Source organism: Garra rufa, chromosome 21, assembly GCF_049309525.1.
Source record: "Garra rufa chromosome 21, GarRuf1.0, whole genome shotgun sequence".
In the NCBI taxonomy this organism is placed as follows: Eukaryota; Metazoa; Chordata; class Actinopteri; order Cypriniformes; family Cyprinidae; genus Garra; species Garra rufa.
In genome coordinates, this window is record NC_133381.1 from 32,218,655 (window position 1) to 32,233,820 (window position 15,166).

At 35.8% G+C, this 15,166-nt stretch overlaps 1 protein-coding gene across 1 annotated transcript in view; it reads left to right on the forward strand.

The window, feature by feature from the left end:
* Positions 1-14,919, forward strand: part of crim1 (cysteine rich transmembrane BMP regulator 1 (chordin-like)) — a 172,717-nt gene extending 157,798 nt beyond the window's left edge. Inside the window, exons 13-17 of the mRNA XM_073827217.1 lie at positions 3,368-3,589; positions 3,720-3,908; positions 5,903-6,005; positions 8,176-8,383; positions 11,179-14,919. Of these exons, the coding sequence (XP_073683318.1) occupies positions 3,368-3,589; positions 3,720-3,908; positions 5,903-6,005; positions 8,176-8,383; positions 11,179-11,355 (899 nt within the window). The 3' untranslated portion in view covers positions 11,356-14,919. The remainder of the gene's footprint in view (positions 1-3,367; positions 3,590-3,719; positions 3,909-5,902; positions 6,006-8,175; positions 8,384-11,178) is intronic.
* Positions 14,920-15,166: the final 247 nt, after the last annotated feature.

The following is a 15,166-nucleotide window of genomic DNA, read 5'->3' on the forward strand; positions in this document are numbered from 1 at the left end:
GTGTTGCGAAAACTTGGAGGTCATGCGGAAGTCGAAGTAACTGTGATATTTGGATCTTGTACAAGTACAGTCAAGGGAGGTGCAAAAGCAATATTTTTTAAAAGATTCATTATTGTAAGGACTTCTAGAGCGTAGAGGCGTGAGACACTTTTGGCAAAAAGTTAACAAAATGTGATTGTGCATAATGTATGTGTTTGGTGGAAATGAATAATACTGCATGGGCGCAGGAGTACATGATCAACGGTCTGAGCCGAAAGCATGACAGGAATAGAATGGATGCACATTTCAGAAAATGTTTCAGCAACTCGACTAAATCTAACTCTTCTCTTTAAAATGTTCTCAACGTTGCTGAAATCATTTTGGGCTTTCTAAATGAAAGGGGGAAGTGATTTGTTTTCGAGATTGGGTTGTTTGAGTTGCTATGAATATTTATGAGTCATGTTGACATTTCTTTCTTTAGTTACAGGAGAAACTATGTTCAGAACTTTTTCACTCTCACTATAATATGGAGCAAATACAACCCTAGAGAAATATGGTGAACTTAGAAATATTAGCAAATTTCAAAGCTTGACTTCAAAGATGTTGTGTCACATGCTTAATTGGAGACTGTTAAGTTGAAAAGTTGTAGACTGTCAGTTTCATTTTAGCCTGTAAACTGGATGTCACTGAAGTCAACATCAAAACTGTTGACTTCCTTAATACGACTTTTCATAGGCAATTCCCAAAGAACAGAATAAAGTTCTGCTCTAGAATATATCACATTACGTTTAAAGGGATAGTTCACCTAAAAATGAAAATGCTGTCATTAATTACTCACCCTAGTGTCGTTCCAAACCTGCAAGACCTTTGTTTATCTTCAGAACACAAATTAAGATATTTTTGATGAAATCTGACACGTTCAAGGCCCAGAAAGGTAGTAAGGACATTATTAAAATAGTCCATCAGCAGTTCAATTGTAATGTTATGAAGCTAGGAGAATACTTTTTGTGTGCTAAGAAAAATTGTTTTTTTTTAACAATTTCTTTTCTTCCGTGTCAGGAGCCGGCATTCGTACATACAACGCCCATCTCTCTTAGTTCATCGTCTGTATCCTGTTGTCAACAGATGGCGCTATGATTATAACAGAATATTGACCTTTAGAGGTGTTCAGGCCAGGACTCTTATCAAATGTGTGGACTTTGTACAACAACTTTTTCCATGGCGAAACATCAAAGTTTGTCAGGCAGTCATGGACACACCCTTTAAAGGAGAAGTTCGCTTTCCAGAACAAAAATTTACAGATAAATTACTCACCCCCTTGTCATCCAAGATGTTCATGTCTTTCTTTTTTCATTCGTAAAGAAATTATGTTTTTTGAGGGAAATTTTTTAGTAATGTTCTCCATTTAATGGACTTCTATGGTGCCCATGAGTTTGAACTTCCAAAATGCAGTTTAAATGCAGCTTCAAGGGCTCTAAACGATCCCAGCCTAGAAAGAAGGGTCTTATCTAGTGAAACGATTGATTAATTAAAAAAAAAAAAAAATCACAGTTTATATACTTTTGAACCTCAAACGCTTGTTTTTTCTAGCTCTGCTTGAACTTTGTGTATTCCGGTTCATTACAGTTTGGGTATGTTGAAAAACTCCCATCTCATTTTCTCCTCCAGCTTTAAAAACTTTTGTAAAGGGCGTTTGATCCGCTTTGCACGTTCACTTTAAACACATGGTCGGTACGTCTGCTGCAATGTAGGATGATTTTGAAGTTGGAGGAGAAAATGGAGTTCATGCAGAGTTAGACAAGACGAGCATTTGAGGTTAAAAAGTATATAAATTGTAATTTTTTTTTAGAAAATAACTGACCGTTGCGCTACATAAGACCCTTCTTCCTTGTCTGGGATCTAGAGCGCTTTGAAGCTGCATTTTTGGGATTTCAAACTCACGGGCACTATTGAAGTCCACTATATGGAGAAAAATTCTGAAATATTTTCTTCAAAAAAACTAAAGAAAGAAAAACTTGAACATCTTGGATGACAAGGGGGTGAGTAAATTATCTGTAAATTTTTGTTCTGGAAGTGAAATTCTTCCTTAACGAAAACTCAAGGTCTTCACAATTTAACATCACAAAGGCTTTTAGAGTAGACCGACCAAATATAATGTTGTTGTCATTAAATCTTTAGAATGGGTTTGTTACAGCATAAAACATCACTTCCTGTTTCCAGCAGGTGGCGTTATGACTATAACTGAATATGGGCATGGGCATGTGTTCGGGACAGGACTCTTATCAAACATGTGAAATTTGGTGTACATCAGACATTGTATGCCTGAATTATAACAACTTCCTGTTTCATGGCGAAACACCGAAGCCGCTACAGCGAAAACTCTATTGCGATTTTTGCAATTTAACATAACAAATTTGGTGATGATCTGTTTAAATCTTTAGGAGTTATGTAATGTTTTTTAAAGAAGATGCTCATCAAGGCTGCATTTATTTGATAAAGTAATATTGCAAAATGTTATTACAATATAAAATAATGTTTTTTTGTTTTTGTTTTTTTATATATACTTTAAAATATAATTTATTCCTGTGATGCAAAGCTGAATTTTCATCAGCTGTTACTCCAGTCAAGTGCCACATGATCCTTTAGAAATCATTCCAATTATTTTATCATCAATGTTGGAAATATTTTTTTGAACCTGTGATACTTTTTCCAAGATTCTTTTATGAATAACAAAATAACAGCATTTATTCAAAATAAATCTTTTCTAAAAATGTAAATATATGCTATTATTTTTAATTATTTAACACATCCTTGGTGAATAAAAGTATTCATTTCTTCCAAAAAAAGAAAGAATAAAAATTTACTGACCCAAAACTTTTCATTAGTAGTGTATGTTGTTAGAAAACCTTTTTTTTTTAATAAATGCTGTTCTTTTTAACCTTTTATAGATCAAAGAATCCTGAAAAAAAATATACCAGAAAATATTAGTTTCTAGCACTGATAATACATTATATTAGAATTATTTCGAAGGATCATGTGAGACTGAAGACTGGAGTAATGGTTTTGAAAATTCAACTTTAATTACATATATAAATTAAATTTTAATGTATGTTATTAATATAGAAAAACATTGTTTTACATCGTAATACTATTTCACAATATTTTTTTTTTTTCTGTATTTTTGATCAAATGAACACATGAGCATAAGAAACTTCTTTTAAAAAAACTTCTTCTGAACTTCTGAAACTGTGCATTTTCACCACTTCTGGCATGTGCGCAAAGTTTCATGACTTTCCGAGGATGTTTAGGCCCCAAAAATGCAATTCATTTTGGAGAAGAAGAAGAAACTGAGCAATTCCAATCTGTTTATTCGTATCCCTTGTTTCAGATGATCCAATCACGCCTCAGACACCCAGTAACGACAGCATGCCCAGCTACTGCAGGAATGAGGATGGTGATATCTTCTTGGCCGCTGAGTCCTGGAAGCCCAACGTCTGCTCCAGCTGCGTGTGTCTAGACGGAGCCATCAGCTGCTTCTCTGAGTCCTGCCCGCCGGTCAACTGCGCCAGGCCCGTGCTCAGGAAGGGCCAGTGTTGCCCATACTGTCTAGGTATGTAAATCTGTGCACACTTAAATATCATATTGCCCCAGATCAGACAGCTAAGTGTAGTTGCCTTCTGATCATATGTGGGTGTTAATGACACAGTTATGACCGAGTGTTTATCCCACCTCTTCACCAGATGCCACACCGAGGGCCGTGTGTCATTTTAACGGGAAGACGTACATGGACGAGGAGCGATGGGACATTGACAGCTGCACTCATTGCTACTGCCTACAAGGCCAGACTCTCTGCTCGACGGTCAGCTGTCCTGTCTTACCCTGCCATCAGCCGGTCACCGTGGAGGGCAGCTGCTGCCCCATGTGTCCAGGTCAGTAAATATTTAGCTTTTTGTGAAATATTTTTCAAATTTTGCAAAAATTGTGTTTTCTTTAAAAGAAATCCAATTAGTGTTGTGATCTTTATTTGTGTTAACCTTGTATTTTAAGTGGATTCTGAACTCCAAAATTAAATAAATCCTTAATAGAAATATAAAAAAAAACTGATGACAAAAATGAACAAAAGATTAGCTGAAAAACTTAAATGAAAATTAGAAATATTGCCTTGACAACTAACTAAAATAAGTACTAGGATGAATTTAAAATAATAGTTTTAATAAATAATAATAATAATAATAATTAATTTATTAATTAAAACTTAATATATATTTTTAAAAACCAATGACAAATATGAGCTAAAATTAGGTACGAAATAAATACTAAAATGATTTTTTTAAATGAATGAATGCATTTATTTATTTAATTAAACCTTAACTGAAATAAAAAAAATGACAAATGACAAAAGTGAACTAAAAATAAAATGTAAATATGTATATTAATTGTATATTATTATGTAAGAAATAGTGTCTTGACAACTAATTAAAGTACTAGAATTAATTAATTAATAAAAAATTATTCATTTTTATTATTATTTATTTGTTTATTTAAACCTTAATAGAAATAATATATATATATATGTATGTATGTGTGTGTGTGTGTGTGTGTGTGTGTGTATATATATATATATATATATATATATATATGACAAAATACTAAAACCTAAACCAAAATTGAAATAAAAACCTTAAAAAATATAAAAAATAAAAATAAAAGCTAATTAAAAATATGAATAAATACTATAACAGTATCTAAATAATACTAATAAATATTTATAAAATTGATGTCTAAAAAATAGGATTTTTTTTCAAATAATTATTAGTATTATTAGTTAAATATAATATTTTTTATAGAATTTGTATTATATTATGAGATAATATATTTTTATAATAAATTACAATATTACTATATTTGTAGTGAAATATATCATTATTAGTTATTAATAATTATTTGAAACAGTTGTATACAAGGTCTTGTTTAATGTAAATATCAAAATGAAAAAAAAAAAAAATTGTGGGTTTGTTTTCGTAAAATGTAAAAACGAAATGAAGCAAAGAAATTACTTTGTCCTCTCTAAAACAATTTTACTTATCTGCTGATGTAATCAAGGCCACAGGGGCAGAGCTAATAAACTTAACCAATAAAATCCCTTTTCACTATGCAGTTAAATGCTGATCAAACCATGTCCTACTGTTTCCCATTTAATATTATTTTTAATTTGAACATACAGCACATTACTAAAGTTAAATTCTGCTTTATTTGCAAAGCGGTTTGCATTTTCCCCCAGATAAATTAAGTGGATGGAAACGCAGCTATGGACTACTTCACAATGACTAGAATAAATGGCAGTATCACCGATCCAAGTCCCCTCTAGTTTTGCTCTCTGTAGTTCTGTCACACGTCTCGCTCTCTTTTTCACGCTCTCTCTTAATCTCATTGTGTCTCTCTCTGTCTGGCTCTCATAAAGCAGTGTTTACTTAGAACCTTCTCTCTAATTGAATGGGTCTTTCGTCTAAATACGGACTCGTCGAGATGAATCATTTAAAAGGATTGATTAAGTCGAAGCCGGACAGAGGCTAAATTAGCTCTCTTTGCATTCGGGAGATAATGTCATTGATCACGGCCCTCTTTATTGCTGTGTCACTTGGCTCTGGATCAATGTGGGGGTTGAGAGTGGTGTCGTGTGCACTCTGGGTAATCACTCACCCTTTGGTGCTTTCCCACTCAAAGACGCAGCTCTGAAGATGAGCTTTTAATTAGCCTGCAGCCCGCAATTTCACGCTGACCCGAATCTTGTTTGTTCTGAGTGGGCACTTCTCAACTATTCCTAATGTAGTTACGATTTCTATTATGTGCTTTGCTGTGGGTTTTTCTGTAACACGCTCCTCTTCTCTCTTTGTTTCTTGTGTCACTGATGTTTTAATTACAGAGAGTTACGCTCCCACAAATGTCCCTATTGAGAAGACGGACCAACGAGGAGACAAGCAGAGACATCAACCAGCATGGCCGACTCATAGCGAAAACGATATTATGCCACAGTTCAGAGGTGCGTAAAAGAATATGTGATGATATATGTGACTACGGACCACAAAACCAGTCATAAGGGTCACTAGTCATTTTTTGAAATTGAGATGTATACATCAACTGAAAGCTGAATAAGGCCCAATCCCAATTCTATTTTCTACCCCTTCGCCTACCCCTCGCCCCTTCCCCTTGTCCCTTGAAACAAAGTGTAAAGGGGAAGGGCTAAAATATTTCCCCTAAGAAATGGGACACCACTACAACACTGTTATACGTCATCATAGGTTGTCGCTAGTTCCTAATGTTACGTCGGAGGACATGCGCAGATGTTTATCACTCATTCCAAGATGTCAAAATGTTGTCATGTTTCAAAAAGTACAAATGTACGGTGTACGCACCGTTCATTCACATGTGGCCGTAAGCAAAACAAACAACGCATTATCACATGCGCGGCAAATTGCTAATCAGTGTAGTGGTGCCTGGAGAAGTATATATGCTTCATTTGTGAATTTCGTTTTCAACTTTCTATTTGAACGCGTTCGTTTTCTGGATCCTTGGACTAAAATGTTTACAGGGGTTCACTTGTTTAAGAAATTTCTGATCGTAAAAATCAGCTTCTTTTTATTTGTAAGGTATCGTTTTTATTATTATGTACTGATTTAAATTACTGGTGCGGTAGACGTATCGGGCGCAATCATCAAATACATTTCAAAGCAAGCCGGCTCCACGGTCCTGACTGCATCATCACTGCCTTTATTGGGTGTTTTTAGCGAATATTTACATTTATTCACATGACTGGATGTGGTGGACTGCCATGATTTTGGCGAATGCAGGACACTACTGAATAATGCGCATCAGAGGGGATTTAAAAAGTGGAAGTGTGTATACACCGTATACCTGCGTACACCCTCCACTACACCACCGTTGCAAATTGCCGTGCCACTGGTCTTTCATGTTTCTAACATGCAGTCAAGTGTATATGACATAAAAATATATTTTGTAATATCGTGCAATCAGTGCTATCTGCTAGCAAACTTTAGCGATTTTTTTGCAAACGTTTATTTACAAAACAACACCATAAACACAAACACAATATTGAAGGTAATATACATATAATGAAACATTGTCATCAAAATCCTTATTAAAGGCAAAAATTACTTATATTTATGAGTCTGCTTGCTCGAGTGAGCAGCCATGTTGGAAATTTCTCTTAGCCCTTCGTTTGAAGTGAGGTCCTGAAAAATCTTCGTTTGGAGGGCTATCTGGCCCTTCCCCTTACCCCTACCCCTCCAACCAAAAGAGAAATGAGACACCCCTACCCCTTCACGTGAACGCGCCAAACGGAGGGGTAGGGCTAAGTGTAGGGGTAAGGGGTAGAATTGGGATTGAGCCAAAGTACGCTTTCCATTAATGTATGGATATGATAGGACAATATTTGGCCAAGTTACAACTATTTGGAATCTGAGGGTGCAAAATTATCAAACTATTGAGAAAATTGCCTTTAAAGTTGTCCAAATGTAGTTCTTAGCAATGCATATTACGAACCAAAATTAAGTTTTACTAAATATCTTCATGGAACATGATCTTTACTTAATATCCTAATGATTTTTGGCATAAAAGAAAATATTGATAATTTTGACGCATACAATGTATTTTTGGCTATTGCTACAAACATACCTGTGCTACTTATGACTGGATTTGTGCTCCAGGGTCACATAAAGACAGCAAGTCTTTGTTGGGTCGTCTTAGCTTGATGCACACAAAAAAACAGAGCACAACCAGTGAAGTCTGATTTCATTCTGTTGAGCAATTTCATGTGCTTGTGTTACGGAATTAGCAAGAAAATTCTGTAACTTCTAAAGTAATCTTAATCAAGCTTCACTCTCAGAGTTTCACAAAGCTGGCTGTTTGTTTCTTTTCATTTTCCCTGTTAGCAATCTATAATTTCTTCTTGATTTTCCATGTGTTGCTTTTGTTAAGGTTGATGTAAGTGGGTGTCTGTCTGTCAAGCCTCTGGCATTTGCCTTAATTGCTGACATGGACGTCTGACATTACTTGCTTTTACAATCAAACCGTATTTGCATTTCATATGGCATGATTCAATTCTGAATTGTTTTACATCGCTGCAGTGAGCCATTGCTAAATGAGCCACTTCTGTCAGGGGCAAAATGTGCCAACAAGTGTGTTGTGGGTTGTTCCAGGTGACTTCGGAAGTCTGCAGATGCCCTACCTTGATGGAAAGACGCCATTGCCCAGTGAGGATGCTGGTCTGCACTGGGCCTGGGTGGCATTGCCCATCCTAATGATGATGCTCACTATCGCCGCCCTGCTGTTGGTCAACCAGCGTAAGCAGTGGATTCCTGTGCCTTGCTACCGCACACCTAATAAGGTACCTGCATTTATGTCACAGGTCGCTACATGGTTACTAAGGGTGGGCGATATACCAGTAGAAATGATTAACCAGTAGAAATTTGTCAACTGGTAGAGATTTTAGACTATTGTATCTATTGTGGTTACATGCTCACATCACGCTGCTGTTTCAAATGTTCACGAAAAAGTACAGTTTGCACGCATTTTTTAACATTGCAGTTTAAAAATGAGATTTTAAGCTGTTGAAACAATGAGCAGCAAAAGAGTTATTTTTTATTTGTGCCGCTTTATAGAGCTTGAAAGGTTAAATACACACACTTGAATGTGTCAAAATGACTGTCTTTGCTAGTATCCTCAGAAACACACTAATTTAGGTCTTAAAGGGGTCATCGGATGCCCATTTTTTCACAAGTTGATATGATTCTTTAAGGTCTTAATGAAAAGTCTATATCATACTTTGGTTAAAATTTCTTAATGGTAGTGTAAAACAACACCCTTTTTATCTTGTCAAAAGCAGCTCTGTTTACAGCAAGCTGTTTCGGTGCATGTCCCTTTAAATGCTAATGAGCTAATAAGCTCACCCCACTCAAATCTTCTGTAGGGTGACGAACAGTTTTCTAAGACTGTAAACTTTACCCGCATTTAGCCGTGGAACTTGCTAACTAGCACATTATTAGAAAGGCGATTTGCAAACATTAATAAAAAACCTTATACTCACTTCTTAAGTAGGTGAAGATGGATCACGAATTATTTGTGCGAACATGGCAGATCGAGGGCACATTCCTTTAAAAAACAAAAGTAATCTGCATCTTCAGCAGCTCAGATGTCGGTAGTAAATGATGACTGAACACCTCAATCGCATAAAGACACGAAAAGAGGAAAAAAACAATCAAATCAATTGAGTTCACTAGACACGAAAAAGGAAATAACTAACCGAATCATTTGAGTGAGTCATTTACTCTAGAACTGCTCCAATTGATTCAGTCTAGTCACTTTTATCATTCAGTTCAAGCAAACATCAAATCAAAAGAGCCATTCGATTTAAAATATTCACATCGCTTGTAATGATTCTGTGATGTAATTGATTGTATTGCTGCCCATTTTGGCCAGGACACTCCTGTGAAAGAGATTTTTAATCTCAGTGAGCTCTTTCTGGTTAAATAAAGGTTAAATAAATAAAATAAAATAAAAATTAAAAAAGTGTGCGATAAGTGAAAACACTTCTTGCAACTTCAAATCAGTTAAACCATTGCTTCGCAAAATGATTTGCTCCAATCAGTGCGGGTTCATGAATCTTTTAATTTAGATCGGAACTTTGAGCGGGTTGAATTGAATCATTTGCGACTGCGCTCCGAAGTCCCGATCTGAATTTATGGTTCGCAAAATATTATTTAGATTATGACTACAGAGCATGGATCGGGAATTATTTAGATCAGATTGGAACTTCAGTGCAGGTGCATGAATCTTTTGATTCAGATTGGGACTTCGGAGTGTTTATTGCAAATCTTTTTTTTCTGATTTCCATTTTAAACAGTACAAAACATCAAACCATTAAGGCAGTATAGTTATCAGTACAAAATAAAAAGAAAGAAATAAGAAGTATTCACAAACACTAGGGATGTAACAATATTATCAATATCGTGGTATCGCGATAGCAAAAATGTCTCCATATTATCGTGATCACATATTGAAACAATATAGTTCTTCTGGGCAAAAAGTGTAGATGTTTTAAATATTCTAACATAAAAGGTCTTTAAAGTTGTGTTTTGGGCCATTATGCTTTGGCACAGTATCTGTCAAAGTAACTAAAACCGAAAGCACAATATGGCTCAATCCCTTCATCAAGTTTCAAAGAGAAGTGGGTACTTCGTTCAAGCGATCAGCAAGTGATCTGGTGTTTTTTTCACACCTCAGAACGGCTCTGTTTACAGTGAATGCAGAGAACTTGTGTATTGCATGTGCTGTGAGTTTAGCGCACATTTTGGAGTGCAGCCAGCAGTTATGCTTCACTTTCGCGGCAGATTATTACAGTATTTCACTAGATTTGTAGTGAGATGCAAGCCTGTTTTCACTTAAGCTGGAGTTTTCCTTCAAAATAAAAGCTCTACTGCCATTTCTGTCAAAATAAAAGCTTAAATGTGTAACATTACTGCAGTCCAAATTCAAAATATCTATTTCAAGTGTAGAAATTAGGAAAGAAGTATTGTAATTTCCCTGCTCTAGTGTAAAGCAACAAATAATATACCTTTGACATATTCATTTTCATTTAACAGTGCAATTGTTTTACAATATATGGCTATTACTGTCATAGAAATAACAATAATATAAAATAGTTATAATTATTATGATTATATTTTTATTTGTTTGGCTTCTAAAACAGCAGTGTGAATGTAATTGAGACTGGAATAGTATATCACAACTAAAAAGAGGGTTGAGTCCTCCTTAAATTTCAGCTACAAGTCAATTCGCTGGCTTTTTTTCTGACTTTGGAACATGGATTGGAGCTCTTAATTTTGAACTCTCAAAGTGCATTAGATAGAAGAATTTAACTTTAAAATGTAAAAAAAATTAATTTGTCTTTTTTTTTAAACATCGCAATAAATATCGTATTGTGAGATTTTTATATTTTGTCCCTAACAAATACAAATCCTGGTGTTTTTACTATAGCAAAAAAAAAAAAACATTTTTAGAGCGTTTTTGTGACCATTTGGAACAAAACAAAACAAAAATAGCAACAAAAATCTTAGTAAAAATTGTATAGTGTATTCCAGCATGTTCCAAGACTCACAAGACTTTTTTTTTTGTCCTGTATAGCCCACATGTCTCAATAACCAGCTGGTATATGTGGACTGCCAGAAGGGGACAAAGGTCCAGGTGGACAGCTCCCAACGCATGCTCCGCATTGCAGATCCTGACTCAAGATACAGCGGTTACTACAGCATGCAGAAACACAACAACCTGCAAGCTGACAACTTCTACCAGACCGCGTGAGACACAGGACAGAGAGAGAGAGAGTGAGTGAACGAGAAAGAGAGAGACTGAGCCCGTGTTCAGCTGCCAAACCTTTGCGGCACATGGACACCTACTAAAAAAAACTGTAGAGACGGACAAAGCCACCAAACCAAGTGGTCAGAGAAGAGACCCTGATACCGAATAACAAGTATAATATTCACATAAGTCACTCCAAGCAAATTGAAAAAATATATCACACGTCGACACCCGAAAGTCTCACCAGGAGATGGAAGCCGCACCTATGTAACCGAACCATTACAGAGTGTGATTGTTAAATTGGAGAGGACTCTTCCAGAATATTTTTGTGAATCAGAAGTATGGTAGGTTGAGCATCTTTTGTGTGTAAGCGTGAGATTTCGTGGATGTTCAGGCACAAGTTGAAGGTAGTCGTGAAGTCAAATGAACGTTTTTGGGATTAGGACAACTGGGGTGTTATTTTTCTTTGTTTGTTTGTTTTCAACAATTTTTTTTTCCTGCATTCCTAACTTTTTTTCTGTTGGAAAAGAGAGAAATTATTTTAGGAGTGATAACTTTTTGACACAAGTGCTTGTGTGAACACTTAACGCTGAACCAAAGCTTCTCTGTCTACGAAACCTGATGTGCCCAGACTGGGCGAGAGGCCGAGGATGGACGTTCACTTCCTTGAGACAGAGGAGACGCTGGACTGTGTACGGAGCACAGCAGAGAGATGGGTAGAGGGAAAAAAAGAGGGAAAACCTGACGAAAGATAATCTGTTCTTGCAACAGATGCATTTTTGTAGAAGATGCTACTGTAAGATTGTGATTTCCCCAGTGTTGTGGGTGAGTTTGGCCATTTTCTGTTTCTCTTTTAAACACAAAAGGAGGAAAACAGAGTAAGCTGCTCTGTGGACATGAGTTCTTCCTGTTAATGGATGTGTGGGGTCTCTATGTTGTATTTCTGCTTACATGTACGAACATTTTCCCATTTAATCATACAAACACCATTTGCTCTTTCTCCCACAACTAAGGGCAGATTGACACTCCTAGCAAATATATATTTTCCTGAAACGAATCCGAGGATTGTGAAGCGAGATGCAGGAACATAGCGATAGTGGTTTGGATTTGAGGCTATGCTTTACAAGTGCTGCTTTTTTTGCTTTGATTCTTCAAACCTCATTTTGTAGGGATGAAAACCAGTAGTGAGGATTGTTTGCGTCTTTTAAGAAACATTTACAGAGAAAAACAGAATCAAAGGGCCTTATTCCTGAAATGCGAACAGAATGGATTTTTGTGTAAATCGCTCGTAAAAACATCCGCAAGTTTGAAAAATGTAGTAATGTTTGTGTGAATTTCTGAATAGGGGTGTAATGGTACATGTAGAACAAAAATGTACAGATAATTTACTCACCCCCTTGTAATCCGAGATGTTCATGTCTTTCTTTCTTCAGTCGTAAAGAAGTTGTTTTGTTTTTTTAAGAAAACATTTCAGGATTTCTCTTTATATAATGGACTTCTATGGTGCCCCCGAGTTTGAGCTTCCAAAATGCAGTTTAAATGCAGCTTCAAAGGGCTCTAAACGATCCCAGCTGAGGAAGAAAGGTCTTATCTAGCGAAATGATTGGTTATTTTCTGAAAAAATTGACCATTTAAATGCTTTTTAACCTTAAATGCTCGTCTTGTCTAGCTCTGTCAAACTCCCATCTTATTTTCTCCTCCAACTTCAAAATCATTCTACATCGCTGCAGAAGTACAACCAAGTGTTTACAAAGTAAACATGCAAAGAAGATCAAACACTCTTTACAAAAAAGGTAAAACAGTAATGTAGGACAAAGTAGAAAATGAGATGGGAGTTTTTCGACATCCTAACTGTCATGAACTGGAATACACAGAGTTGCCGCAGAACAAGACAAAAGGAGCATTTGAGGTTAAAAAGTATATAAATTGACTTTTTTTTAGAAAATAACAAGTCATTTTGCTAGATAAGACTCTTCTTCCTTGGCTAGGATCGTGAAGCTGTATTTAAACTGCATTTTGGAAGTTAAAACTCGGGGGCACCATAGAAGTCCACTATATACGGAGAAATCCTGAAATGTTTTCCTCAAAAACACAATTCCTTTACGACTGAAGAAAGAAAGACATGAACTTCTTGGATGACTTGGGGCTGTACTGCTGTACCGAAAAAACAAACCATGACTTCTAACATTTAAAAATAATTATGTACAACTTTTATAGAAAGAAAATTGAATACATAAAAAATACAATATTTCATATCAGTTTAGCGAAGAGCAATCTCACAAATGATTTCTAAATACTGTTAGTTCTGTGAATAATTTACACAAAAAAGATTTTGTCAGAAATTGTTTACTATACTAAGATACCAAAAAATGTGTATGTTTTTACTAACAATTTGCGCCAATGTGCAAGAATTGTCTTACAAAGAATTGACACAAAAAGTTGCTAAATGTCTACAATTTATGAGAGAATGGTTCAACATTCTTAAAAATAAAGGTTCTTTATTGGCATTGATGGTTTGGTGGCATTTTCAAAACTTTTCAAATGCAGAAAATGTTCTTTATAGTCAAAAATGGCCATTTTAAGAACTGTTCACTGAAATTGTTCTTCTATGGCATCACTGCAACCTTTTGGAACCTTTATTTTTAAGAGTGTACGAGCGACTTACACAGAAATTGTGCAAGTGTTTTATGAATGAGGTCTAAAGAACGTTCAAATGGCTTTTGGTAGAGGATCTGAAAGAAGCATACATGTATACTGTTTATGGATAAATGTTTTCGGTTTTCTTTATTTGTACTGTTCACGAAACTTCTTTTCTGGAAGCTTTGAAACATTACTGAGGCACCTTTGTGTTCTGGTTTTCCAGCTGAGAACGAATTTGGCTTCTAAAATCCAAAGCTATTATAGGAACATTTATGTACATATTATTGCTAAAATGAAAAGACCTGAATTATTATGTGCGTCTATATGTATGTGTGTATGTATATGTGTTCGCATGTACGTACGAGTGCGCACACATGACCTCTCTGCATCGGTAAGGTTCTTAGTTCATTTTCCTAATGAATGTATTTATGATTGAGTAAAATAAGAGATTTATATAATGGCAATCTGATGATGACAGGCATTCCATTGCCTTTCTTGTTTGGTGGTAATTAAAAAAAGCACAGACGATGATGATGCAGAAAGAAAGACAAACATCTCATTCTATCCTTATTTTTGTGTGTAATTTTTCCCTCGTTTTCTCGTAGAGCTTTGCTCAGTTGAACGTTTTGGGGCACGTAAGAGTCACTCTGGCTTTGTTTAGACAGGCAAAAATGAGATTTCAGATTGTTTTGTAGCGTGAAATACCACAAGAAATCTCATTTTTACAAATGACAGTGTGGACAGCCAATTCTAAAGATCAGATTTAAAACGAAATGAATTTGTGTGCAACAAAGCTTTTGTTTCTGTACGTGAAGCAGTGTCACGTTGCCATCTATTGTGATCTTACAGCTGAACGATGAAGCTCTGGTTTCATTGTTTCCTGTCAGGAGTCCCTTCAGGTGTCAGAACTACTGGAATGTTGATGGACATAAGCTGTTGAAGTGAGGGGGCGGGGCAAGGGGCGGGGCAGTGGGAGGGGAGGGGAGAATGGGTGGGGCTGGTTATTTGTGATAGTTTGTCTTGGTTGTATCTTTATCTATATGTGATATTGTTTGTAGAGCTATACAACTTGGCACTTTTATATAGAGAGAGAAGTAACCTATGTGTTTCTTTCTTGTTTTGGTTTCGTTGTTTTCTAATTCATCTTTTTTGGTAGAAAGAGTTGCCCTTCTTT